The 26,247-nt window shown below is 38.0% G+C and overlaps 2 protein-coding genes across 2 annotated transcripts; one reads left to right on the top strand and one right to left on the bottom strand.

Moving 5' to 3' along the window:
• The first annotated feature begins 167 nt into the window (after positions 1–167).
• On the top strand, positions 168–1,316 carry LOC132273052 (uncharacterized). Its single transcript, XM_059774086.1, has 2 exons — positions 168–305; positions 717–1,316. The coding sequence occupies exons 1-2, from the start codon at positions 168–170 to the stop codon at positions 1,314–1,316; spliced, it is 738 nt and encodes a 245-aa protein (XP_059630069.1).
• Positions 1,317–14,790: 13,474 nt separating this feature from the next.
• Positions 14,791–18,827, bottom strand: LOC132273051 (ankyrin repeat-containing protein ITN1-like). Its single transcript, XM_059774085.1, has 3 exons — positions 18,551–18,827; positions 16,976–17,466; positions 14,791–15,402 (listed from the first exon to the last, which is right to left on the bottom strand). The coding sequence occupies exons 1-3, from the start codon at positions 18,825–18,827 to the stop codon at positions 14,791–14,793; spliced, it is 1,380 nt and encodes a 459-aa protein (XP_059630068.1).
• Between the last annotated feature and the right edge of the window lie 7,420 nt (positions 18,828–26,247).

Raw genomic sequence — 26,247 nt, 5'->3', positions numbered from 1 at the left:
CAGGCCAATTGTGGCTGCCTCAGAACGGACAGAGTATGCAAAAGCAGTGTGAAAAGCCTTAGTGGTTGAGGCTGAAAGCAAGGACAGCAAAGCTATCAGAGATTCCTATAAGCACAATAGGAACATGAATGCTATCTCCGAGGGTCAATCACATAAGAAGCAGAAGAATGAACTGTCAGGGTTTAAGGGACAACAGTCAGCCAGATCCGTACCCACAACTTCAGTGTCTATGGGGTCTTCTAGACCGAATGTTACTTGTTTCAGATGCGGACAACCGGGACATTACACAGTGCACTCAGACTAAGGTGACTTGCTTCAGATGTGGGCAATTGGGGCACCATAAGACCCAGTGCACTCAGGTTCAAGCAGTGTTAGGTGGATGTTTTGGGTGTGGCCAGTAGGGCCATAGGGTGAAGGATTGTCCACAGTGGGGCGGTGGTTCAGGTACAGGTGGAGGTTTACAGCAGAGACAGATGCAGTCTGCCACAGTTTAGTCAGGGTTTCAATCGCCACCACCACCTCAGCCAGCTATGACAGCTCAGAGTTCTCCACCGGGCAGAGGGGCTTCTTCGAATGCACCCACTCAGCAGTTGGGTTATTAGACAGGTGGTTCTTAGGGGCACAGGACCCGGGGTCGTGTTTTTACAGTCACTCTAGCTGAGCCATCATCCAGTCCTTCAGTTGTCAGGGTTATATTCCTTGTATCTCGTTCTTAGGCTAGAGTGTTGTTTGATTCTGGTGCTTCCTATTCATTCATCGCTTCATCATTTACACGGGCATTGGGGTTGGAGGTCAGTCAGTTAGACAGACCGCTTTATGTTGACACGCCTATTGGGGGTTCAGTCATTCTTGGTCGAGTTTGTTGGGGTTGTTCTATTACCATTGCCGGACAGGTACTTGAGTTCAATCTCATCATTCTCGAGATGACAGGGTTTGACGTCATTCTTGGGATGGACTGGTTGTCGTCCTTCAGAGCTGTTATTGATTGTTTTAGGGGTAGAGTGTCAGTGTGTACCCTAGATAGGGATTGTTTTTGTTTTGTGGGAGATCGGTGTGATTCTTTTATTCCTTCTTTTTATGGTGTTAGAGGTCGGGATCGTCAGGGGTTCTTTTTGGCGAGCCTCTTAGCCAATGATGATGTTGAGTATTGTAGAGTTGATTATCCAGTGGTTGTACGTGATTTTCTGGATGTATTTCCGGAGGACTTGACAAAGTTGCCTCCACACCGAGAGGTGGAGTTTGCCATTGATTTGATACCTGGTACCGCGCCAATCTCTATGGCATCGTATCGTATGACACCGATTGAATTAGAATAATTAAATAAGCAACTTGATGATTTGAGAGTGAAAGGCTTTATCCGACCGAGTGTGTCACCGTGGGGCGCACCGATCTTGTTTGCTAAGAAGAAGGATGGTTCTTTGAGGTTATGCATTGATTACCGGAAGTTGAATTATGCTACCATTAAGAACAAATATCCTTTGCCAATGATAGATGATTTGTTTGATCAGTTGAAGGGAGCCAGTTATTTCTCGAAAATTGACTTGAGGTCAAGTTATTATCAGTTACGGGTTAGGGATGAGGATATCCCAAAGACAACTTTCCGTACACGTTATAGACATTATGAGTTCCTTGTTATGCCCTTTGGTTTGACTAATGCACCAACAGCATTTATGGACCTAATAAATCGCGTTTTTCATGATTATTTGGACCAGTTTGTGGTAATTTTCGTGGATGACTTTCTTGTGTATTCATGTACTCGAGAGGAGCACGAGGTCAATTTGAGTATAGTGTTGTAGATTTTACGAGAGCATCGTTTGTACGCCAAATATGAAAAAGTGAATTTTGGCTACAAGAGGTGAAGTTTTTGGGACATGTTGTCTCGGAAGGTGGAGTGTCAGTTGATCCATCGAAGATTGAAGCAGTTCTGAATTGGAAGCAACCTAAGAATGTTTTTGAGATCCGGAGTTTCCTTGGCCTAGCGGGTTATTATCGGAGATTTAGGAAGGATTTTTCCCGTTTGGTAGCTCCTATGACCAAATTGACCCGGAAAGGGATCAAGTTTACATGGAATGAGGCCTGTGAGCCATCCTTTTAAGAGTTGAAAACAAGGTTGACTACGGCTCCAGTATTGGTAATACTCGAGCGTGGTTTGGGTTATGTGATTTATTACGACGCATCACGTGATGGTTTAGGTTGTGTGTTGATGTAGGATGGTAAAATAGTGGCTTACGGGTCTCGACAGTTGAAGACTCACGAGCTTAATTACCCTACTCATGACTTGGAGTTAGCGGCAGTCGTGTTTGTTTTGAAGTGTTGGAGACCCTTTTTGTATGGCGAGAGATTTGAGGTGTTTTTGGACCACAAGAGTCTCAAGTACCTTTTCTCCCAAAAGGACTTGAACAACAGACAGAGGTGATGGGTTGAGTTCTTAGAAGACTACAACTTTAATCCTGGCAAGGCAAATGTGGTAGCTGATGCTTTAAGCCGAAAATCTCGTAGGACTTTGGCCGGGTAAGTCATTCAGAAATGGAAGATGCTTAAAGATTTGGCAGAGATGGGATTGTATTGTTTTGATGATGATGTTGGCAGTGAATCAACATTTTTGTTTAGTCTCGTGGCTCAGCCCACTCTTGTCAGATGAGTGATTGAGTCATAGAGACAGGATCCGGATTTGGATGCTATTCACACTCTGATTTCTGGTGGTGAGACAGTAAAAGATTGGACCTTATATGCAGATAGAGGTCTTATGGGTTTGTTGGTTGTCCCCACAGTTTGTCGTGAGAACGTCTTACGGGAGTTTCACACCTCCCGCTTTGCAGTTCACCCGGGTGGTACCAAGATGTATCACAATCTGAGACGTTAGTAGTGGTGGAGTGGGATGAAGAAAAACGTTGCACAGTTTGTGGATAGATGCCTTACCTGTTAGTAGGTGAAGGCCGAGTATCAGAGACCAGCTAGTTTATTGCAGCCATTATCAATAGCGCAGTGGAAATGAGAGCAGATTACCATGAATTTTGTGACAGGTCTTCCTAGGTCACGGAGGGGAAATGAGGCCGTATGGGTCATTATTGATAAATTGACCAAGACGACTCACTTCTTGCCTATTAAGGCAACAAATGACCCAGAAACACTTGGTGTGCTGTATGTGAAGGAAATTGTGAGGCTGCACGGAGTTCCAATATCTATTGTTTCAGATAAGGATGCTAAGTTCACTTCGAAGTTCTGGGAGGGACTTCACATAGCGTTTGGCCCATCGCTGCACTTTAGTATAGCATTCCATCCACAGACGGATGGCCAATTGGAGCGTACCATCCAGATCTTGGAGGATATGTTTCGGGCCTGTGTTCTTGATTTGGGAGGTAGTTGGGAGGATCACCTTCCACTTATTGATTTTGCCTACAACAACAGTTATCAAGTGAGTATTCAGATGGCTCCATTTGAGGCGTTGTATGACAGACCTTATAAGTCTCCTATTTGTTGGACTGAGGTGGGCGAGACAGTCGCCTTAAGACCCGACATTGTACTTGAGACTACTGAGAAGATTAAGTTGATCAGACAGAGGTTACTCATAGCTCAGAGCCGAAAGAAAAGTTATGCGGATATGTGGAGACGACCACTATCCTTTGAGGTGGGAGACCACGTTTTTCTTCGGGTTTCTCCACGGAAGGGGTTGATAAGGTTCAAGAAGAGTGGCAAGTTGTCGTTACGATTCATTGGATCTTTTGAGATCTTGGATCGTGTAGGAGAGGTTGCCTACAGACTAGCGTTGCCACCACAGATGGAGGGTCCATAATATTTTCCATGTATCGATTCTATGGAAGTACGAGCCGGATCCACCTCAAGTTTTGAGTTGGGTTGAGGTTGATATTGATGAGGATGTTTCCTACGAGGAGGTACCAGTTCAGATCCTTGACACACGACAAAAAGTGTTGAGGAACAAGACGATACCGTTAGTAAAGGTTCTTTGGAGGCATCACAAAGTTGAGGAGGCTACTTGGGAGCTCGAATAGGAGGTTCGCTCCAAGTATCCAGAGTTGTTTTCTCCCTCAGGTATGGCTTGATTTCGGAGACGAAATCTTTTAAAGTTGGGGAGAATGTGATGTTTATATATATATATATATATATATATATATATATATATATATAAATGTTAACTGAATTTATTTTAAAGCCTTGGGACCCACATTATTACTTATCATCATATAAGACTTGAGGGTCATCAACAGACCCTTACATTCTCGCTCTCGACAGTTTCTATTCTCTCTCTCTGTTATGTGTTTTTTTTTTACTCCACCATTCAAGGCTTGATCTAGCTTTATCCCTTTGGAATTTGATAGCACTTCCTAGGCAAAGTTGTAAAGCTCGTCGAGGCCGTCGATTTAATAGGAGCCAAGCACCATTTTGCCAAGCTTTGGGATTTTGAAATTAGGGTTTGAAATTTGGGATTTTAGGGTTTTTCTTCAATTTTGAGGTTGGGGTTTCTAATTCACATTTTATTTGATTTTTTTGGATTATTCTCCTTAATTTGTGTTAAAACATGCTCAATTTGTATAGATCTCTTGTAAAGTTACTTTAATGTTTTATATAAAATATGTGATTGTGTGTTATTTGGTATTTGAAGGTGAAACATGCTTAATTGATGTTAATTTATGCCCATTGTGTCTTTAGTGCTAAATTTTGTGATTAGAAAGCATGAAATATATTTTAAAATTTTTATTTTATTACAAAGCATGTATATTGTTGAATTTTAACTTGATGGGCATGGATTTCTCTAATTGCACGGCATTGAAATATATGAGACATTCATGCATAAAATTAGGCAAGGAAAATGGGAAAATTGTTTTGAAATGAAAGAAAAAAGTTTTGGAAAAAAGTTTTGATAAAGAGTTTGCGAAAACCCGGATGCCTAGGAGGCGCCTAGTGGTACGTGGTGTTAATGTGATTTAGAGGGAGTTAGAGAGAGACTCTAGTGTGGTTGAGCTACCTAGGCCCAAACGATGCCACGGAGGTGCCATGTGGTCGGGGAAAGCTAGCCAACCCTCCTCTCGTGGCGTTGTGCTATGGGCCGGATTGCATTAACGGTTTGGAACGTCAAAAATGAATTGTTTTGGAAAATGGGGGAGTGACATTGACATGACATTGCATTTCATTAGCATATTTGGTGTAATTGAGATTTGATGATATTTATTTATATGCTTGTTGTGGTGTTATTGATGTGTATTCCCTACGGCATGATCTCGCTTATGTTTTACCTATTCTTTGCGTGGATTCACTGGGTCATAAGAAACTGAGCGTTTAGCTCACTCCATTATGTTAACATTTTTCAGGTTTAAGAAAAGAAGTGGCGGACGACAATCCACCACAAATCTAGATTGGATCAGGATTGTCATTTTGCGGTCTTTTGTGTAGAAACATGAACCATATTCTCTTGTAATGACCAAGTGTAGCTTGTAGAGTATTGTAACAGTGGATGTTATAGAAACAAATGTAATTTTAACTATTTTGTGAAACTTTAGTTTAATTAGTATAATGTTGTAAGTTATGGACTTCTAAATTTTAGCTATATTTGTTGGACTATAACTTGATGTAATTAAAGTGTGTTCCTTGTTTGGATGAGATGGAGGAACGAGACCTTTTTATATGTATGTAATCATTTTGGGAATGTGGTATAATGTTTGTATTGTGCGTTGGAACATGATAGATTAGTTTTAAGGCCAAGTGAGATCATTACATTTTTGTTTATTTCAACAGGTTGTAGAGGAATTTTTTCTGCGGAGGTCATACCGAAATTTTATATATTATTATTATTATTATTTTGGTATCTGTTTGGATCGTTACATTTTTAGATTGTTTATTTCTCTCTGGTTATGAAGTTTTGTTAAACAAAAATTATATTTCTGGAATCAATGTTTTATAAGCTTTTCGTGGATATATTATTTGCAATATTTGGATGTATCGTTTGTGAGTTATGAATTTTTAAAGTTTGGAAAAATTAAGATTTAAATAAAAAGGCATTTTGGTCCAAATATCAACTTTTTTACCCCCTTAGATAGTCGAGGGGGGTTCTTTGGTAAAAAATTAAACGGGGGGTTTATTGAAAAAGGTTACAAGTCGATGGGGGTTTTCTGTACTTTGTCCTTATTTGTAATGTCCCGAACCCAATGGTCCAAATCGCTAACCAGGTCCTTACCCGAACCCGGCGTCAACTAAAGACGCTATCGTCCTTTCCTATATCAATACATAGTATACATGTCATCCCAGGATTTATAAATAATAATAATAATAATAAAATAAGATCATAGCTACAAAATATGTCAAAACAGTCCACTAACCCATCAAAACTTATGGTGTAGCGTCGTCCGCCACTTCCTTCTCGTGACTTGAAAAATGTTAAGATGATGAGATGAACATAAAGCTCAGTAGAAAACGTCTAAGACACACCTCTTACGACCCTGTGAATCCATACAATGAATAGGATACGAGAGAACGGGATCATATCTCGGGGAAAACAAGCAAAGTAACGATAATAATCAACAAATACATACGCAAGTCGTCTAATCACCAAATATAAAATGTATGTCAATGCAATGCCATGCCAAGCAATGTCGCTTTCCATTTTCGAAACGATGTCGTTTCAACTTCCAAACCGTTAGTGCGATCTGACCCAAGGCACATTCGAGGCGTCACGAATGGAGGGTTAGCTTGCTTTCCCCGACCACATGGCACCTCCATGGCATCTTCTGGGCCTAGGTAGCTCAATTACACTAGAATCTCTCTCTAGCTCCCCTTTAGACCATACTAACACCACTGACCACTAAGCGCCTCCTAGGCGTCCGGGTTTTCACAAACACTTTTCAAAAACCATTTTCCAATACAATTTCAGTTGTTTTTTTAAAAAACAAACTTTTTCCTTTACTTTCCAAATAACAATGCATGAATTATGCAATTTCTTCAATGCCATGACAATATAGAAATTTTATACATATCATTCACATCATTTAAGCATGTTTAAAACATGAATTTTCACATAATATCACATTCTCATATTTCTAAATCATGGCATTTTACATACTTTCAATTTGCAAATCCAGCAACTTAAATACATAAAGTATAAAATAAAATCATTTATTTTCAAAACTACAACATCATTTTTCATAACAATTTAAAATCATAGGGCATATAATATATCAACACTAAGAATGCTTCTTCACCACAAAGAATTTAATCATATTCATAAGCTCACTTAATAGATAACATGTCTTTATCACCTTAAATACTAACAACCACAACAAACATAATCAAGATAATTAAAAGTTAAGTATGCATTGAGTCAAATTAAAAGGAAAATTCACAAGAAATCCAAGAAATTGTGGATTAGAGCACCCTTACCTCAATTAGAAAAAAAAAGTCCCAAATTGAACCCAAAATTTGAAATTTCAAATGGTGGCCAAATTGAAATTTGTTCCGATCAAAATGTAGGCCTCGACGCACGCATCAACTTTGCTTTTTGTAGCAAGATTGAAATCTCAAAGGATAAAGAGATATTTAAGCTTAAAGGTTGGAAAAAAAAGAAAACAAAATAAAAATGCTGGGACGAGTGAGAGAGTTTCTGCATGGGTGAGATACAAATGATCCATCTGATGACTTATGGTCATTATATGTGGCTAAAGAAATAACCAGTGGGTCCCACATTAAAATATCATTCTTTTAATCATTTAATATATATATATATATATATATATATATATATATATATTCCAATTAAATTGCAACCATACAATTTAACTTACAACAATGTAAATGAACATAAAATAATGATACATGGTATGCAATGGACCCAAGACACAACCCCTGTACACAACGACTCTGGTAGTGGGACCGCTTCCCGGCTCGAAAAACGAAAAAATGTCGGGATGGTAACCGTTGCATTTCTAAGAGTCCTGAATGAAATGCCTCAACTAACTCTTAGACAAAACCGGCACACACCATGACGTCCGGCACGCAAAACGAAAAAAGATAGTAAAAATTGGAAACATTACATTTTACCCTCCTTAAAAGATTTCGTCCTCGAAATCTACCCTCCTTAAAGAAGGAAGCCCACAATACACACCTTCTTAAGAAACACCTCACAAAACTACAAGACCATGAACTCGCCAATATATTTCCTTTAACACCAGACGTTACCAGGCTATCAGAATCCACTGCCACTAAAACCCAATACTCACCACCCTATGAGGGTACTCATTTCTCACGACATCGCAACACAAAATTAGCTGGTATGCTCAACACTATACTCGACTCAAGACGATATCGATCTACTCTATACTGCCACAAAGGCTCCAAAGTCTGAAAAAAAGAACAGACATCAGACCACCAAACACGACAACGTCCAAACCAAACTCATGCTTCAATGGACACACTAAACTTCAGACAAGGAACCTCATCCATCTCACAATCAAGCCCAACTCTAATCTACACAGCTCTGTCAGACTAAACACTCATTATCTAACACTTAACTACACCATCACGTATCCATACAAACGACTACCAACCACACAAATAGGAAATCACTAAAGTTATCACCCTCAAGATAACAAAACAACAATTCTCCCGATTACATAAACGTGAGTCACTAGAATAATAAAACGTATTATCCTCAAAACAAAATCTTCAATAATCAATGGTCATACCGCAAACCTTTTATCAGACACTTGGTACTACCTAGCACATCTCGTCACCTGAGACAAGCCTCCCGAATCTACACTGCCACACCAACACAACGTGCAATTTTATGCTCTCACTGTCCGCGACCAGTGAAAACAGTCAATGACCTTGGACCCAACATCGTGCTAAAGAGGGACTGATTCAAGAGAAATGGTTGGCCAGGCCATTCTCATCATTGATTCGGTCTCAACACAGATGTCGTTCCTGTCCTCAGGTCCAAACCTCAAACACACTCTCACACAGTTCACAAGACAACTATGAAATTAACTCGCTATTAATTCATCGTTCTACGTAACCACAACGGCTAAACAGTCACATACTTACTCTAAAAATCCCAATCATGCTTTAATCATACAACCCTAACAAGCTAGTAATAACACAGCACCAAAAGTCAAAATCATCGACTAGCGTAAAAACTCTCTGATGATCTCATAGCACCCATACCAGGTAGACGACTCTATAACATCATTTAGTTCAATTCTTATTTCTTCAAAACACATAATACGACTGTCTCATGCCTGAAACCTCAAAATCAAAATCAATCATTCCCATTATTCCTTAACGGAATCCCCACATTCACTTTCTTAAATCACGTAGTTTTAAGGTGATATCGACACTTGTCCTCAAGACACTACTCGAATCAAACACCTATAAAAACATCCGAGTACATGACTTACATCATATCACCTAACCATCCTCAAGCTTACAATTCACGACACACCCCTAGCCATCACCGAAAGTACCAGACACCCAAAACACAACCGTCAAAACCATCCTCAAAACAAGCACTATTATAAATCGATGATTTTATCTCTTTCCGTGGAAGTGAGTCGACCAAATCAACCAAACCTTTACCGATGAATTCAACAACATAACAAAGCACACACATGTCCGTCCACCTATGAACGCGCACAACTCCTAAATGAAAAACAAGACTCACGGCAAATGACGTCCTTGCCAGAACTAGAATAAATGGAAAGGGTAACAAACCTCGTTCTCACAAGAGACTGATGACTCGCACTTGAATGCACCCGACACCTTGTCACATGCTACACACCAACTGTCCATGGACGAACTTAATTCTAAGCGACCTTGCTACTAACGGAATATTATACACTATCAACACATAAACCTCGCATACGATACCCCGCAATACCCATGCTAACCAAAACCAATCAGATCCCTACCACTCATTCGTCGAGTACTAAGATACAACTCAGAACACAACCATCAGACAAGAGTATTAATGCTCACAACATACCAACACTCGGAACAATCACAACCCATCGGACACCGCATCCTGTCACTCCCAAATAACAACCCATATGCCATAAAATGACACTTTACCACCCATTCCATCACTACCTTCCCATATAATACTGTCTCGATCACTATGTACACCCAACTCGTGACCTCAGTCACAACAACCCATTGACTCATCAAAAGAAAAAGGTGCCTATCTGGCAACATCACCCCCATTGGCTCTAAAGACTAAATCGACCACAATCACCTCAACTGGCGTGCAATCCCATCACCTACCCGACAACATACAATAACAACTCATATTCTCCAATCCACCCTCTGATTATACCCCAAACCATTCTGCTCATCAATACTAAACATCACGCCATAACGCCTCTACTACCATCATCCTCAAATGATAACTCAAACCTCTCATCTCACCAGATCACCAAGTCACTACCAAGTAATTCTTCCTATGACACCATCATAACAAAAGAATAAACATTACTCTCGATACCTTCCACAACAACCACTACTTGCCACTAGAAAATCTCTATACGGCAATACCATTCCGACAAATCCCAAAGGTGCAAAAACCAGAATCCTTAACATCCAAATGCCTCCTCAAACCATCTACATCATAATCAGTCATTAACACTTATCAACTACTCCGACCATTCTTACCAAGATAATTTACGTGCCTAAGTAAGATAACTTCACACCATTAGTTCAACATCATTACTTCTCCTTTTCACCATTCCTCAGAACACTCCTGATCCTGACAAAAGTCAAATAGGGCAACCAACTAGACCTACGGGATCACCCTTGTCCCAATCATTCCAATCATCAGTCTATCTCTTTGAATCCTTAAACAACAAGTACTACCTCCTCATACCCCATACGCAACATAAAGTTCAACTCCAGTCCACAGCTTACAATTTCTAAAACACAATTTATTTAGTACCACAGTACCTACCATCTATCACTTCATCCGCAACCACCAAACATACCGATGACTACATAATACCTGCCTTATCGTCCAATCATACACTACACAGCTAAAATTGTCCACTATACACTACCTCGAGACTCTCTTGACAACCACGACAACTTATAACTTCGCTCATCCACCGAGCCATGTAATCGACCCACTGAGAGTCGATTACTCGTAGCACACTCTTGTAACTTTTTGAAATGGAAAATCACCCCTCAACCAACCGTAACCAACACATTTTCTTAGACCGCACCAGAACACCTGCAATACACATCTACAACCCATAGACTACATTCGTGACTCAAACAACTTCTATCACACCTACCACGACTGGTTCGAAAAGAACCTCCGCACCAAACTGTGACCCAAGTCACAAACACTAAACTCCTAAGGTCATACATTTCTCCCTCAAAACCCTCACTCGCATACCTGACCTCCATGGTCACAGGAACTCATCCACTGATGCATGAAACTCACACACAACAAAGACATCCTGCCATGAAATATGAACCCGTTCTAAAGTTGTGCCCTAAGCACCGCACAAAATGTAACAAGAAAATCAGGATGACTACACACTAAATAGCTCAATCCACGAGCTAGAAGTCAACACCTGTAGTTCTTGAAGAGCCAATACCCAACAACCCTGGAGCAATCGAGCTCCTCTCCTACTCAAGTCAAAACTTACACAACCCTCAATGCCATGACAAGTACTCTACCGTACTAGCAACCACCCCAATGCTCAACCGCATAAACATATAGGAATATAGATATATACGTATACAAAATGAATGAAACCCACAATACTATACGAAACATGCTTGGATATATCAGGCTCATTACTTGTCACATTAGCATAAAAGAAAATTGCACCAACTGTGCCTACTATTTGCCACCGTTATGTATCACATACTTTTCACCTTATCATGTATAACATGCTTTCAAATACTTTTACATTTCATTTACATATAACGGTAATTAAACATGTAAGCACTTAGCAAATAGGCATGCCTTCAAAACTGTAAACATATAAACAAGTAGCAAGTAAACATACTTCATAAAACAACAAGTACATAAACACCAACACGTAATCAACACAAGTCAGCCTTTTACCCCTCTAGGCAAGCCACTACTTGTCGTCCTTAGGTTTTCGAACCTAAAGCTCTGATAACCCAAGGGTCCGAATCGCTAACCGGGTCCTTATCCGAATTCAAGGTCAATTAAAGACGTTACCGTCCTTTCCTATGTCAATACATAATATACATGTCATCCCAGGGTTCATAAATAATAATAATAATAAAATGAGATCATAGCTACAAAATATGTCAAAACAGTTCACTAACCCATCAAAACCTGTGGAGTAGCATCGTCCGCCACTTCTTTCTCGTGACCTGAAAAATGTTAAGATGATGGGATGAGCATAAAGCTCAGTAGGAAGCGTCTAAGACACACCTCTTACGACCTCGTGAATCCATACAATGAATATGATACGAGAGAACGGGATCATATCTCAGGGAAAATAAGCAAAATAACTATAATAATCAACAAATACATACGCAAGTCGTCTAACCACCAAATATAAAATGTATGCCAATGCAATACCATGCCATGCAATGTCGCTCCCCATTTCCGAAACAATGCCATTTCAACTTCCAAACCGTTAATGCGATCCGACCCAAGGCACCTCTGAGGCGTCACGAAGGGAAGGTTGGCTAGCTTTCCCCGACCACATGGCACCTCCATGGCTTCATCTGGGCCTAAGTAGCTTAACCACACTAGAGTCTCTCTCTAGCTCCCCTCTAGACCATACTAACACCACGGACCACTAGACGCCTCCTAGGCGTCCGGATTTCACAAACACTTTTCAAAAACCATTTTCCAATACAATTTCAGTTGTTTTTTTTTTTTTAAAACAAACTTTTCCCTTTACTTTCCCAATGGTAATGCATGAATTATGCAATTTCTTCAATGCCATGACAATATAAAAATTTCATACATATCATCCACATCAGTTAAGCATGTTTAAAACATGAATTTTCACACAATATCACATTTTCGTATTTCTAAATCATGGTATTTTACATACTTTCAATTCGTAAATCCAGCAACTTAAATACATAAGGCATAAAATAAAATTATTTATTTTCATAACTACAACATCACTTTTCATAATAATTTAAAATCATAGGACATATAATATATCAACACTAAGCATGTTTCTTCACCACAAAGAATTTAATCATATTCATAAGCTCACTTAACAGATAACATGTCTTTATCACCTTAAATACCAACAATCACAACAAACATAATCAAGATAATTAAAATTAAGCATGCTTAGAGTCAAATTAAAGGAAAAATTCACAAAAAATCCAAGAAATTGTGGATTAAAGTACCCCTACCTCAATTAGAAGAAAAAGCCCCCAATTGAACCCAAAATTTGAAATCTCAAATGGTGGCCAAATTGAACTTTACTCCGATCAAAATGTAGGCCTCGACGCACTCATCAACTTTGCCTTTTGTAGCAAGATTGAAATCTCAAAGGATAAAGAGATATCTAAGCTTAAAGGTTGGAAAAAAAAGAAAAAAAAGAAAAAAAAGCTGGGACGAGTGAGAGAGTTTCTGTGCGGGTGAGATAAAAATGATCCATCTGATGACTTATGGTCATTATAAGTCAATATATGTGGCTAAAGAAATAACAAGTGGGTCCTACATTAAAATATCATTCTTTTATGCAACCATACAATTTGACTTACAACAATGTAAATGAACATAAAATAATGATACATGGTATGCAATGGACCCAAGACACAACCTTCGTACACGATGACTCCGGTAGTGGGACCGCCTCCTGGCTCGAAAAAAGAAAAAATGTCGGGATGGTAGTCGTTGCATTTCCAAGAGTCCTGAATTCAATGGAATGCCTTAACAAACTCTTAGACATAATCGGCACACCCCACGGTGTCCGGCACGCAAAACGAGTAAAGACGAAAATATCTCGAAAAATCAAAAAATTCCAACAAATAAAAAATGGTAAAAATTGGAAACATTACATTATTATAATAGTCTAAGCAAGCTGCCTAGCCGAGAAAGTCTTATCTATTAGATGCATTGAATAAGGCCACAACTTTGATCTTATCCGATGCATCAAATGGATAAGAAACTTTCGGCTAGGTTAAACTATTAGGTCTGAATAGCATTGCCAAAGTTATAATAGAGGGAGGTATCAAGTAGGTCCACCAGTTGGGTAACAATACATTTCTGAGTTCTATGTAGTTACCTAAATCAAACAGCCTAAACATTATGATCATCTACATACAGTAGCTTTTTCTAATTGTTCTTTAGTAGCATCCTACAATAAAAAAACTATCAATTTAATGAAGGATATTAAAATGCATTTACACGAAAATTAATCTTGTATCAGAGAAACTAACAGAATACTGAACTTTTTAGCAGAATGAGGACATAGCCTCAACAGTTCCCACGTTCTGTTTTATTGTTTTCCATGTGATATTAGGCCAGTCCTGGAGCAACTTAATAGAAATAGTTCATCCTAGTCATTTATACCTTTCATCTCGATAAATTTTCCTACACAAGTTTTAAATTCTTCTACAGTAAATGGCTTGTGAGGTTGAGCGAAAGGTATTTGAAAGATTGTGCGTTTATGTATGAAGTTCAATGTCGTAAACGAACTATGCTACTTAGCTGAACCACATTTTAACTTGCTCATACTAAAAGACCATGACACAAATCATAAACCAAGCTTAGAACTCGAAAACAAATTATATGTTCTCAGTTACATATCAAAGGGGTGGAGAACATAAATGACAAACCTAATGAGGAAACACCTTGTAGCTACGCTGCGGCACCTTTGTAAGGATGGCCCAGATAAGATCTCCGTAAAGAGTGAGCTGAGCAAAGGCAAAAAATGTTACTGGCAAGCACGTCACTGCATATATTGGAAAGGTCGCAGATTTCAATTTATCTTTGAGGAGAAAAAAATGTGCAGCGCAGAATGAAACCAGCATGGAAGCTATTGAAGCGAATAGCGATGTTAAACCAAGCAGAAGCTTCCTTGGTAAATCTTTATGGAAGTCTTTTTCTTGGCATCGAGAGGTGAGAATTGCCAGGAAAAACACCAGGGCTGTGACAGAGTAGCAGAGAGCAATTAGTGATGAGATGGAAAAGACAACAAACGCGGGCTCGCTTCCAAGAATTGGAACACCGGTATCTTGATCGGCGCCACCTGGCACAGTTGCTGATGTTGCAAATGCAACTGCTGCAATGAGTGCTGTGACCACAGAGCACGACTCAGAGGTTTTGATAAGCCAGTTGCTGCCACTCTTCACCAGCTTTTGGTGTGTACGAGTGAAGATCTCACTTGGGTTCTCGCCCATTTTGTTATAGCGAACAAAGAACTGGGGTGGCATTGAGTGTTTAACAAACTGTATCACCAGAATAATTAAATCAGTAAACTTTGTGCTCTTGAGATGCACACATATAAATGATTGTGCTCATAGACGCACACAATGACAACTTTCCCCAAAAATAGTAACACAACTGAAAATGGTTGTAAGTTGGTGCATATTCATGATCATTTAGCCCAATCAGAATTACCAAGATAGGAATATAACCATGTAACATGTATGAATTGAAGGTGCGAGTAGTATGCATTATATATATGACACAAATCTTATTGAATTTAGCTAACTATGTTGGAATTGATAAATCAAGTCAAAACCACCAAGAAGAAATAAAAAAAGACACGAGATATGTGCATTTGTGTGTGGAAGGTATAGAGGACATACATATTCAGCATGAAAAAAAACTTTTCTCATTACGGATGAAAGGTTTTGTCTACTCGGTTCTAAAAAAGGGCATAGGCCAGGATTTCTTATGCAAGTGTCTGCATTGGCCTTAGTATTCAGCTTTGATTGAGATGCTTGAAATTTGATAAATTATGACCTTTATCCAGATTTAAGTGCAGCAAGAAATTCATATACAAGTCGAGGCTAGGAAACCATTGGATTTCTCAAATTCAAGTTCAACTTTCACAAAGCTCGAGTAGTCCTATTCAGTTTGTTTCTACAACTATTGTGAAATTAAAGGTTGCTTGTGGCCTAACTTAATTCTTTCATTAGTCTAAAAGGACATATACCTTGTCAAAAAACAGATTCTTACTAGTAACTAGTAGTAACAACACATTATAATATTTCACTCATTTTATCCAATACAAGCTTCCATAGTTTGGTAGAGGGGAAGGATAGGAGGAGGTATGAAGCAACCCTCCTGGCCTACCATTTTCTTCCATCCAAAATTGAGAGGAAGGAGGTAGAGAGAATGAATATTTGTTGGATAAAAAAAAAAATAAAAAAAAGGGTTTTATCACTCTTATTTAAGTATGTTAATTCAAATAATTAAGGTATAAAGGTAAAATGATAATGTCACTTCTTTAATTACTTCCCTTCCACTCGACCAAACAAAAGAGGGATGGACACCCTCCCTTCCCTAGGGATGCCTCTAGCTTCCATTTTTCCTCCTATCCCACCAATCCATTTTTCCCACCCTCATACCAAACAAAGCATTAGTTCTCAGTTTTCCAACCAGACTTTTTTCAGTGATTATGATACAAGTCAAGAATTATATAACTCACGCTTGAATTTTATGAATTCGGACTCTGAATAATCAAACTATGTGCTTAATTACGCTTTTGTGCCTAGTCACATGATGACTGGGCAATTAGTTACAAGGGAAGAGCTGAACCTAAAACATAAACTAGATGATGGATAATAAAGCCAAAATTTCGGCAAATATAAGATGCGACAGAAAGTTATCTAATTGTTGAACCTATTATCTATCCAACCATGATGGCGGTTATACAAGAATTGTGCAATCAATATGTTTTGTCAATTTATGAATGTTACATTTCATGTTTGGAAGGCATAACCAGGTCAAAATGATCTGAGATACACAATTCTAAACCATGAACATAAATAGTATGGGAATTATAGATCATACCTTGTACCACTTAATTTCCCATTGTATTTGCAGTGCTGCGCCTGGAATGTGCCAAGGCTGGTGATCCCCGAACATTGAAGGAAGATGCAGTGCACTGTTCCCTTGGTCATCCACTTGACGGAGTACGCTCTCCTTAAGGTAACTACATTTTAGCAAGAGATTGTAAACCTGAGCTTGTCTGTTCTCAACTGCCAAGAGCACAACATTCTTCTTATTGGAGTCCAAGTCCTGGATAGCCACCGGAAATGTGCAGATGATTTTCTCCACCATTTCAACAATTCCCATCTTTGCTGCTATTAATAATGGAGTCTCCCTTTTCCCATAATCATGCATTTGCTTCTTTTCATATTGCAAATGTCTAAGATCTTTGAAAGATGAATTCAACACTTGAACTACATTTGGGTACGCATTGAGGAATTTGTCCATCACATTAATCAATTCAATCTTTGCAGCAAAAGATCCGGGTAGTGCGTCCCTTTTATCCGTGCCATCTAAAATCACAATTTTGTAAACAGTATCTCTTATGACTAGTTAAAACAAGAAAAAATGCTTTACATATATTGTTACATGACTTGTGCTCTTTCAGATAGCAAATGTTACAAATACAAAAAATTAAAGATAGTTTTAGAAATAACCAACAATATTTCATTATTGTTCTTGAGACAACTACTTTTTGGTTAGTAAGAGACATTTTTTTTGTTTAAAATCACTGCTATTACAATTCCCAGTGCTCCAGGATAAAGGTTTTAAGAGAGTAATTAGCAAAACTCCAGGAAAGGTCAAGGAAGTACAATTGGAGGTGAAAAGTACATTGAAAGTGTTGTACCACCGGCCTAACAAGACTGAAAGATAATGGAAAACAAAGAAGTGGAAATAATAAAAAAATTTAGCTTCTAATAAAATGAACACTGCTAATGAAAGTAAACAGCATAATCTCTTCTTTTTTTTCCTAGTTAAAACAGCATAATCTATCATACAGGCTGTGTAAAACATTGCAAATAGTTTGCTTGTTCCTAAAAAACATCATATATTTTCCAGGTTTCTCTGAAAATGCACTTCTATAACCCTGAAACTGTCACAGTTAATTATTTTGCGGGTTTTATTATTCCACCAGAATTAAAATCACTAAGTTGTAAATCTAAGTTGAAAAGTTTTAAGGAAAAATACTTTAATAGGAACTAGAAAACATCTTTAAGTTTTTCATTACAATGAGATCAAGGGAATAGCAAGCACTTGGATGTGATTCATGGTTACCCAAATAATCAGAGGAGGAAGACTCCTGAATTTCCTTAGTTGCTTTTGAAAATTCTCCTAAAAAATCCCAAAAAGTTGCAAAAAAAAAAAGTTTTCAACCTCAAACTAATTCGAACTACAATGATTATCCATTCCCAATGTAGTTGCAAAAACAAGTTTTCAACCCCAAACGAATTCGAACTACTTCGATTTTCCATTTCCCTAGGTACAAGTATTTCCCACTTATTACAGTCTCACAAATAACACAGATGCTTCTTTCATTCAATAAAGTCATACACAAGGCATGTGAAGTCACAGTTAAGCGAAAACTTGTAACTTTACCTGATTCATTCTGATCCTTCTTATTCTGATCCTTGTTTTTTCTTGCATCTAAAGAATTGTTCCCACAGTTCATTATTATGCCTAAAGATTTATTAGGGTCATCCGTTAAGGGTGGCAACGTTGGAACTTCGGTTCCTCCTCCATCCTTGAAAATTTGGGAGGGTGGCGACGTTGGAACTTGGGCTCCTCCTCCATCCTTGAAATTTTGGGATTCATGGGGCATTTTTCCATTATAATCATATTTGTAAGTAGATGCACGTACAACCAGTTCATTCATGATCTGACGAGCCCACACATGTTTCTTTTTCTTTTATGTGATTTTCTTTGTCCTTCCAATGCCTACATGCCATATGAACAATACATGAACAAATTAGTAGGTTCACTGAGACTTAACTACGAGCTGTTCTCGTAAACTTTGCTCCCATTAATTGAATAAGCGAAATGCTATTCTCAAAATGACACCAAATATCCATCCTAGAATTACTTGATAAGCAATCTCAAAAGCAAAATCACAATGAGAGTATTTTGCTTCAAGACAGAAGTATTTTTAATACGCTTTTCCATTTGTATGGCATTTTTCTAAAGCGCATCATTATGACCCGACTTGCAAGTATCTCATGCCAATAACCAATTAACGGATCCTGTATAATAATTCATCTTGAATTATTGATGAGTTCTAACCATTTTACTTCAAAAAAAATCTCTTTAACATTCTAAAAGTTACAATAGAATTTGAATAAAGTCAAATGCTAACATCATCAAATTAAACTTTTTTGGGAATGGGTAATTTCAGGTTTTATCGATATCCTAAGCATCGGTTGGTGGATCTAGATACTTTTCTTCATACTAATATGGCATCATGGCACAATCCTCATCAAACCTAACAACTTGTTAGTAATTGCAAGATTTTATGGAGTTATCTTGTACATCATTCAAATATAACTTTTACATGTTTAATGTCTTGATTGTAGATATAAACTTTACTATTAAGTAGGTTCTCCAATCCTTTTTTGTCTTCGGTTTTCAGGATACATGTTCAGTTAAAAAAAAATCATTTCTTTTACATTTTCAAATCTCAACCCATTCCATGGAAATTTGCTTCCATTACCAGTTCGTGGTACACAGATTGCCCTGTCAGTAACTGTATTAGAATTTTGACCCAACACCTAATAGGTATAAAATCGCGGCTGGGCTCTTCTCGCGGCTGTTCGTAGTTCTTCTCTGGCGTCGCGGCTTGGCTGCTGGGTCTCGCCGGCGATTCTTGGACTGGGTTTACCCAGCGCTGCCGGTTGTCTTCTCCGGCGAGCTTGTGATGTGTAAAAAAAAAAAAAAAAAAAAAAAAGAAAAAGAAAAGAAAAAATTAAATAAATAATAAAAAAATAATAACAAAGTTACATAACAAAAATAATAATAATAAAAAAATACATAAAATAAAATTTTATTCTTCATAAAAAAATTAAATAAATAAAATAACAGTTGAATTGTTGTTAAAAACAATTGCATTGATAATTAAAAAAAAAAAAAAAATTGAATTGATTTATTTTAAATAAAAAAAAATTTCAGTAGCATTCTGTCTTGCTAGAGACGTTACACTTAGCGTATTATTTATTTATTTATTTTTTAGGTTGTATATACATGTTCTTTTTCTTTGTTTCTTTTAAAATACAATTAAAAAAACAAAACAAACAAAAAAATAAATAAATAAAAAAATTTCAAAAATATGTGTTCCCGTTATGCCCTTCTGCTTAGTTATACATGTTTTCATCTTTTACAAAGGGCTTGATATCATATCTCTTTACATCTTATTCTATATTGTTTTAGAATGTATGCTTTACTTATCCCATTTGATATTTGATGTGAGTTGCTAGTGTGGCTTTTCTAGTAGGTTTTTGCATCCAAGTTTGGGGGAGACCTCTTTCGTCATGGATCATTGCCGGGCGTCATTAACTTTTGCCATCATGGTATACTCTTTCCATTTCTTTCATTGTTTACATTGCACATTGAGGACAATGTGCAGTTTAAGTTTGGGGGTAAGGTAGTCGTGTTACATTCTACTTTAAGTTGAGCTTTAAATACATAATTGAGATTTGAGATGTGTTTGGCAATGACTTCGAAATTTTGAAACATAGTGCCATTGGAAAGCAAGTTGTTAGAGTCTAATACTTCTTGTATGCTCTAGGATGCCATTTGGGGGAAAATTTTAATTTTTGACATCATATTTGCTTTTGTGGTACACATCATCTTGTTGGTTGAAAATGCTTTAAAAGTTGATTCTAGAATTCTACACTTGCACTTGCGCACACTAGCATTCAATTTGTGGGGTACATGCTTAGTTGATTATTGTCTTGGTTTATCCCAATTGAGCTAGTATGCTTTGAAAGCTTTCATTCTTGATAAAATGACCTTGCAAAGAAAAGAAATAAAAGCACTTACCAAAAGTGAGGAATAAAAAAAAAAAAAAAAAAAAAAACTGCATTCTTTCAACATGTCAACTGATTAAAAAGGAAGACAAGGGAAGAATGTAAGATGTATGATTAGTTTGAGTTCGTAGCCTAACCATTCCGAGTCATTACGCCCTTAGGAATGTCTTTACACTTAATGCCCTAAGACCATCTGGTTTGGGAGTCGTTGGCTCAACGCTTGTTATATGGGGTGATTAGAGAGCTTAATGAACTTGGACATTGCACATGGTCATACATAAAAAAATAAAAAATAAAAATAAAAAAATAAAAAAAATGAAATCAATAAAAAAAACAATGTTTGATTGAATAACAAGGTTCATTCAATGTCTTGAGGATTGGTACTATATCTGTATGCCAGTTTGAGGGTAAGGCTACGCCATTACTTTGATTGCTAGGATAGCAACACATTTTGATGCTGGTTCACTAAAAAAGAATGATAGAATTGATTCAGTTTGTATGATTAATTGCTTGATGTGTGGAGGACCATTCTTGCTTACATGATATTGAAATGTTGAGAATAGCTTAGAAATGGCAGAATTTGCATACTTGAGGTAGTCTACTTTCAACACTTGTTTAATATGTGTCGTTACTTCTCAAGTAAGAAAGAGCTTTTGATGTTTGTGTGTACCATTTCTGGAAACCCTCACGAGATTTCACTCGTCCACTAGGGGTAACCTAGGGGTTTAAAAGGCTTGTTGTATATGCTAAATGCAACCGTGATCCCTACGAAAGTGGTGTTATCTTTATTTGTTTTATTAGTTCATAATTGTATATATGTTTAATTCATTTCAATGCTGTAGTTCATTACTAGGGACTAGCAATATCTAAGTTTGGGGGTGTGATAAGTGCTTAAATGTTGCACATTTCAGCACCTAAGTTAGGGTATTTCAGTCTTTGCATCTATCTTAATATCATGTTTTAGTCCTAATTTATGTTTATGTGTATTTCAGGGCAATAAAGTTAAAATGAGCTAAGAACGGTCCATTAAAGCCTTTTTGGAGTCAAGCAAAGATATTCAGAAAAAGCTCAGAAAATGGCAAAAAGGAAGTCGCAGCCCATTGCTCGTATAGTGTGTTTATTCTTCAAAAGCAGTCAATTTCAGGCCTTTGATAATGTTCCCAAAGATGAAGAAGCAAACTAATGAGCTCGGGGCCAAAATGGAGCTAAATAGGGCTTAAAGGAAATTTCCAACTCTGGGGGGATCGATCCCCCAGGACTTGGCAACATTACAGATTTTTTTTATTGTTTGGGCTTATTTTATGAACTATTAGGCTTTAATAGGGTTGTTACTTAAGGCCCAGTGAGCCATTAGATTAGGGTTAGTATTTATTTTATTTAGGTGAATATTATTTGAATTATTAATTATTTTTTTTTTTCTGTACCAAGATATCACGTTCTCTCTGGAGAACAGGCTAGGGTGAGAAGAGAGGGAAGAGTGGAGGCACAAGTTTGGAAGAATATCTACACACTCATCTCTCTTGAGCATCAAAGAAGAAGAAGAAGGAGCAAAGCATGGAGGTGGATCTTGTTGACACCTGGACTACCACAACCATGATGGGTTAGCTCTCCACTTAGGGCTTGGTTAAGCCCTAAGTCTCTTGTAATCTAAACCTTTGCAATTTCTATTTCTGGGGAGATTAATATATTGTTGTAGTTGATGTTGTGGTCTTGTGATTTCATACTTGGATGTTCCAAGATTTATGTTAATTAATCCATCCATTATTTCTCTGTCTTTGGTTGCATGTCTATGTGTGATCAATCTAGGGTTTATACTCATGATTAGATGTTAAAGATTAATTCTTTCATTAATTCTATATGTTAATTTCATGTCTATATGTTATTAATTAAGAATTATACTTGAAGACCATGACATGGTATTTAATGGATGCAATTGTTAACTAGTCTGATGGTTTATACTTTATTCTTGATGAGTTGTGTTATGATTAGACAATTCATACTTGAAATTGATATTCCACACTTATTATATGCAATTTGTATCATCTTCTTGATTGTGGATTATATGCAAATGGTCAATGGATTTGTTTGGTTATGGTTTTGTCTTGATAGGTTGTACTACACCCTAGTTTACTTGTCATTAGGTAGACAATCTACACTTAATTAATCAATCCATTATCATGATTGAAATTTGTGTTATCACATTGATGTGTGCTCTCATTGGATGCATTTGTGGATTTGTGAGATAGGTTAAGCCTCAAGATTGGTGTGTTGTCCTACACGTAGTTTACTTGTTGGTTAGGTAGGCAATGCATTACAAATGAATTGGATGATCATGCTTACATATGCAAATTGTGCCATTGATTGTAGCTACATTTTAATTACAACAATGTTCTCCCCATTAATGGAAAGCAAGTGGTTAATTGCATGAGCTTAGTGGTACTTCCAATAAACCCTAAGAATTTTCTTCTATCTCTTAAACCCCTAACTCTAACTTAGTTTATTTTCATTGCATTTTAATTTAATTGTTCACTAGCTTAATCAACCAACCATCTATTTTATTCTCTCTTTCTCTCTCTTATGGTAATTATTTGTTAAAACCAACTGTCTTATTTAAATCCAAGCCAAAGGTCTCTTGGGTTCAATCCCTTTTCACTTCATACTACATAGTATAAGTGTCTAGCGGTTTATAAATATAAACTATGATGCCCGCTTGATACCATTTCCAAAACCAAAGTGTTGTGCATTATTTTGTGCACACGCTCAAGTCACATCACTGACCCTGTTGAAACCATGAACGATTTAGTTGTTCAGATGGATATCTCTCCTTCAGAAGTTGAAGAATCCACTTCGCAAGCTGAAGAATCCACTTCAGGGTCCGATTGCTTATTTACTAAGGGAGAGAGAGAGTTAATTTTGTCTGTTCATCGTATCAAGTTCTCAATCGAGTCTGTAGTAAATGATTATGAAATTCCTAAAGGAGTTGACATTGTCGTGTACTCAGAAGGGGCTGACTTTAGTTCCGGTGAAGGTGTAGGAAACAATGAATTGCTATTATCCGTTGGGCATCTCAACGCTCTTCGTTTCCCTTTTCACCCCTTTCTATCATTTAGTTTTTAACAAACTAGAGATTGCCCCTCTTCAAGTGAACCCTAACTTCTTTTGAGTGATTTCGGCTCTTCTAGTTCGCCGGAGGTTGGAAAGTCTCGACTTGACTCTTGCCGATCTACTAACTACCTATACCATCATCAGGCATGGGACTGAGCCTAGCCGCTTCTACCTCACTTCTCCCCTTCATCAGAGAATATGCACGAACCTCCCTTTCTTCGAGAAGAAGTGGAATGAGAGGATGATAATTGTGAAGGGGAACTGGTTTGTGGACAAATCGAATTCCCTTCCCATTCTTTGCAAATTTGGGAAGTTAGGTATAAAGTACCTTCCCTTATTTTATGAAAAATGTTCTGGTTGTTTCCCATGTCAAGTTTTATTATTTCACCATACTTATGAATTTCTTGTTCTTCTTTCGGCTACCTTTCCTTCTTCCGTAGCTAAGAAGAGGTTCGCCCTTCTTGAAGCACAGGTTTGGAGCGAACCCCCTCGATTGAGGAGCTGCTCACCTTATCCAACCTTCAGGATATCGCTGTTAGTGCTTCTGCTGCAAATCTCATGGATTTGGCGCTCCCCTTTTTCGATAGCTTCCACTTGACTGAGGAAGAAAAGCTGAGGGCTGAAGCTCTGAAGAAGAAGGCTGCTGAGGAGCAACCTTTGTTGGTTATTAGATCAACTGAAGATGAGCAGGAGGTGGATGAACCCCCTCTAAAAAAGATTAGATCCAATACTTCCTCCAGCAGCAAGAACAAGACCATCCTAAAAAGCAAGGGGAAGAAAGCTGGAAAGACTGACCCGAAGGAGGAAGTCCATGCTTACGTTCAGGCTAAATCTGGAGAACCCTGGAGGCCTGTCTTTTCAAGGGCTGACAAGTCAGTTCTTCACTTCTGGGATTCCATAGTCTCTGACCCTTTTGTTGCCTTGGCTGTTGCTCAAGGTATGTGGCTTCCCAAGGTTGAGGAAATTATTGGGAATCTGGGGCTGGACCAGCTGCTGCCATCTGCCCCCGTGGATGCCGTGAAGGTTTATTCTTTTTCATCTATTTGTTTAATTCCTCAAATTTATCTTCACCACAAATCTATTAACATTATTATTGTTGATCATGTAAAGTCTGTACCAGACTATGGCACTATGTGCCACTGCTGAAGCTCAGTCGCTTTCCATTAAGAAATTGAAAAGGGACTTAGGCAATGCTGAGAAGAAGTCTTTGCACTGGGCTATGAATGCGAAGATTGCTTCTGATGTGAGGGATGTTTACAAGAATCGCCTGACAGCTTCTGAGGCAAAGGTGCAGGCTCTGGAGGCTGAAGTTCAGCGCTTAAATGATGCCATTGGTACCTATATTACTGATGGGAGGCAAATGCAAGGACGCTACTCCACCATCGTGCGTTTATCCAGCGTAAAAGCTTTTAGGTTCGGCTTCAACCAGGGCTCTGGTGACAAGTCGACGGACCCAGAGGCTTTTGATGCTAACATGGGGGTGTCATTTTCTTATGCTAGGAACCCAAGGCTCAGGAAACTGAGGTGCTTTTGCCGAGATGGTGAAAGCTCATCTGGAAGTTCCTCTAGCCTTAAGCTTGCCAGCTCCCCCATCCTTTGACCTGCTGATCCCTCTTCCTACCAATCCAAACGTGGTGGACGCCTTTGACTCTACTCCATTTGATCCAAAAAGGAAGTAGATCTATGTAACTGCCTCTTTTTTGTGTTTCTTTCCTTGTTTTGAAAGAACAGTTGTATAAACTATAACTTTTGCAATGTAATGATCATATTTATTCTAAAGTCCTCTTCATGTTTATGAATACTTTTGGCTTCTGTACAATCATATTACAAAGACATGCTCCTCACTGGGAGGAAGGCTTATTGCCTGGGAGCTTTGGATCTCTTGTGACCTGAAAAAATAGTACAGATGATAAGAAGGGAATCCCTTTGACCGTTTAATTATTACCTGAAGAAGGCTTTTTCATCTATCATTCCAACTATCAAGGGAACCCTTCTTGCTGTTGATTTATAAGAAATGTACATATCAATGCTTATTTTTCCCTACATCATTTTGATGTGGGATGAAATTTTGAGTAAGAGTCTGCGGGTGTGTCACCATAGAGAACTTTTGTTCCTGCTTAGACTCACTTTGCTAGCGCAACTTCGGACTTCAATTGTTTGAAGTAGCACCCT

The sequence above is a fragment of the Cornus florida genome, unplaced genomic scaffold, assembly GCF_030987335.1.
Source record: "Cornus florida cultivar Cherokee Brave unplaced genomic scaffold, ASM3098733v1 CherokeeBrave_3.0.0_Hap2_Chr09, whole genome shotgun sequence".
Classification (NCBI taxonomy): Eukaryota; Viridiplantae; Streptophyta; class Magnoliopsida; order Cornales; family Cornaceae; genus Cornus; species Cornus florida.
Note: the sequence above shows the minus strand (reverse complement) of the source record. Positions and strands in the feature narration are given on the sequence as shown.

Excerpts from the sequence above, each read along its gene's own strand:
- LOC132273051 (XM_059774085.1), bottom strand. The coding sequence starts at position 18,827 with ATGAATGAACTGGTTGTACGTGCATCTACTTACAAATATGATTATAAT. Across the intron at positions 17,467-18,550 it reads GAAGGATCAGAATGAATCAG|ATGGCACGGATAAAAGGGAC; the intron begins GTAAAGTTACAA and ends TTGTGATTTTAG. Across the intron at positions 15,403-16,975 it reads GGGAAATTAAGTGGTACAAG|TTTGTTAAACACTCAATGCC; the intron begins GTATGATCTATA and ends CTGGTGATACAG.
- LOC132273052 (XM_059774086.1), top strand. The coding sequence starts at position 168 with ATGAACTGTCAGGGTTTAAGGGACAACAGTCAGCCAGATCCGTACCCA. Across the intron at positions 306-716 it reads CACAGTGCACTCAGACTAAG|GCTAGAGTGTTGTTTGATTC; the intron begins GTGACTTGCTTC and ends TCTCGTTCTTAG.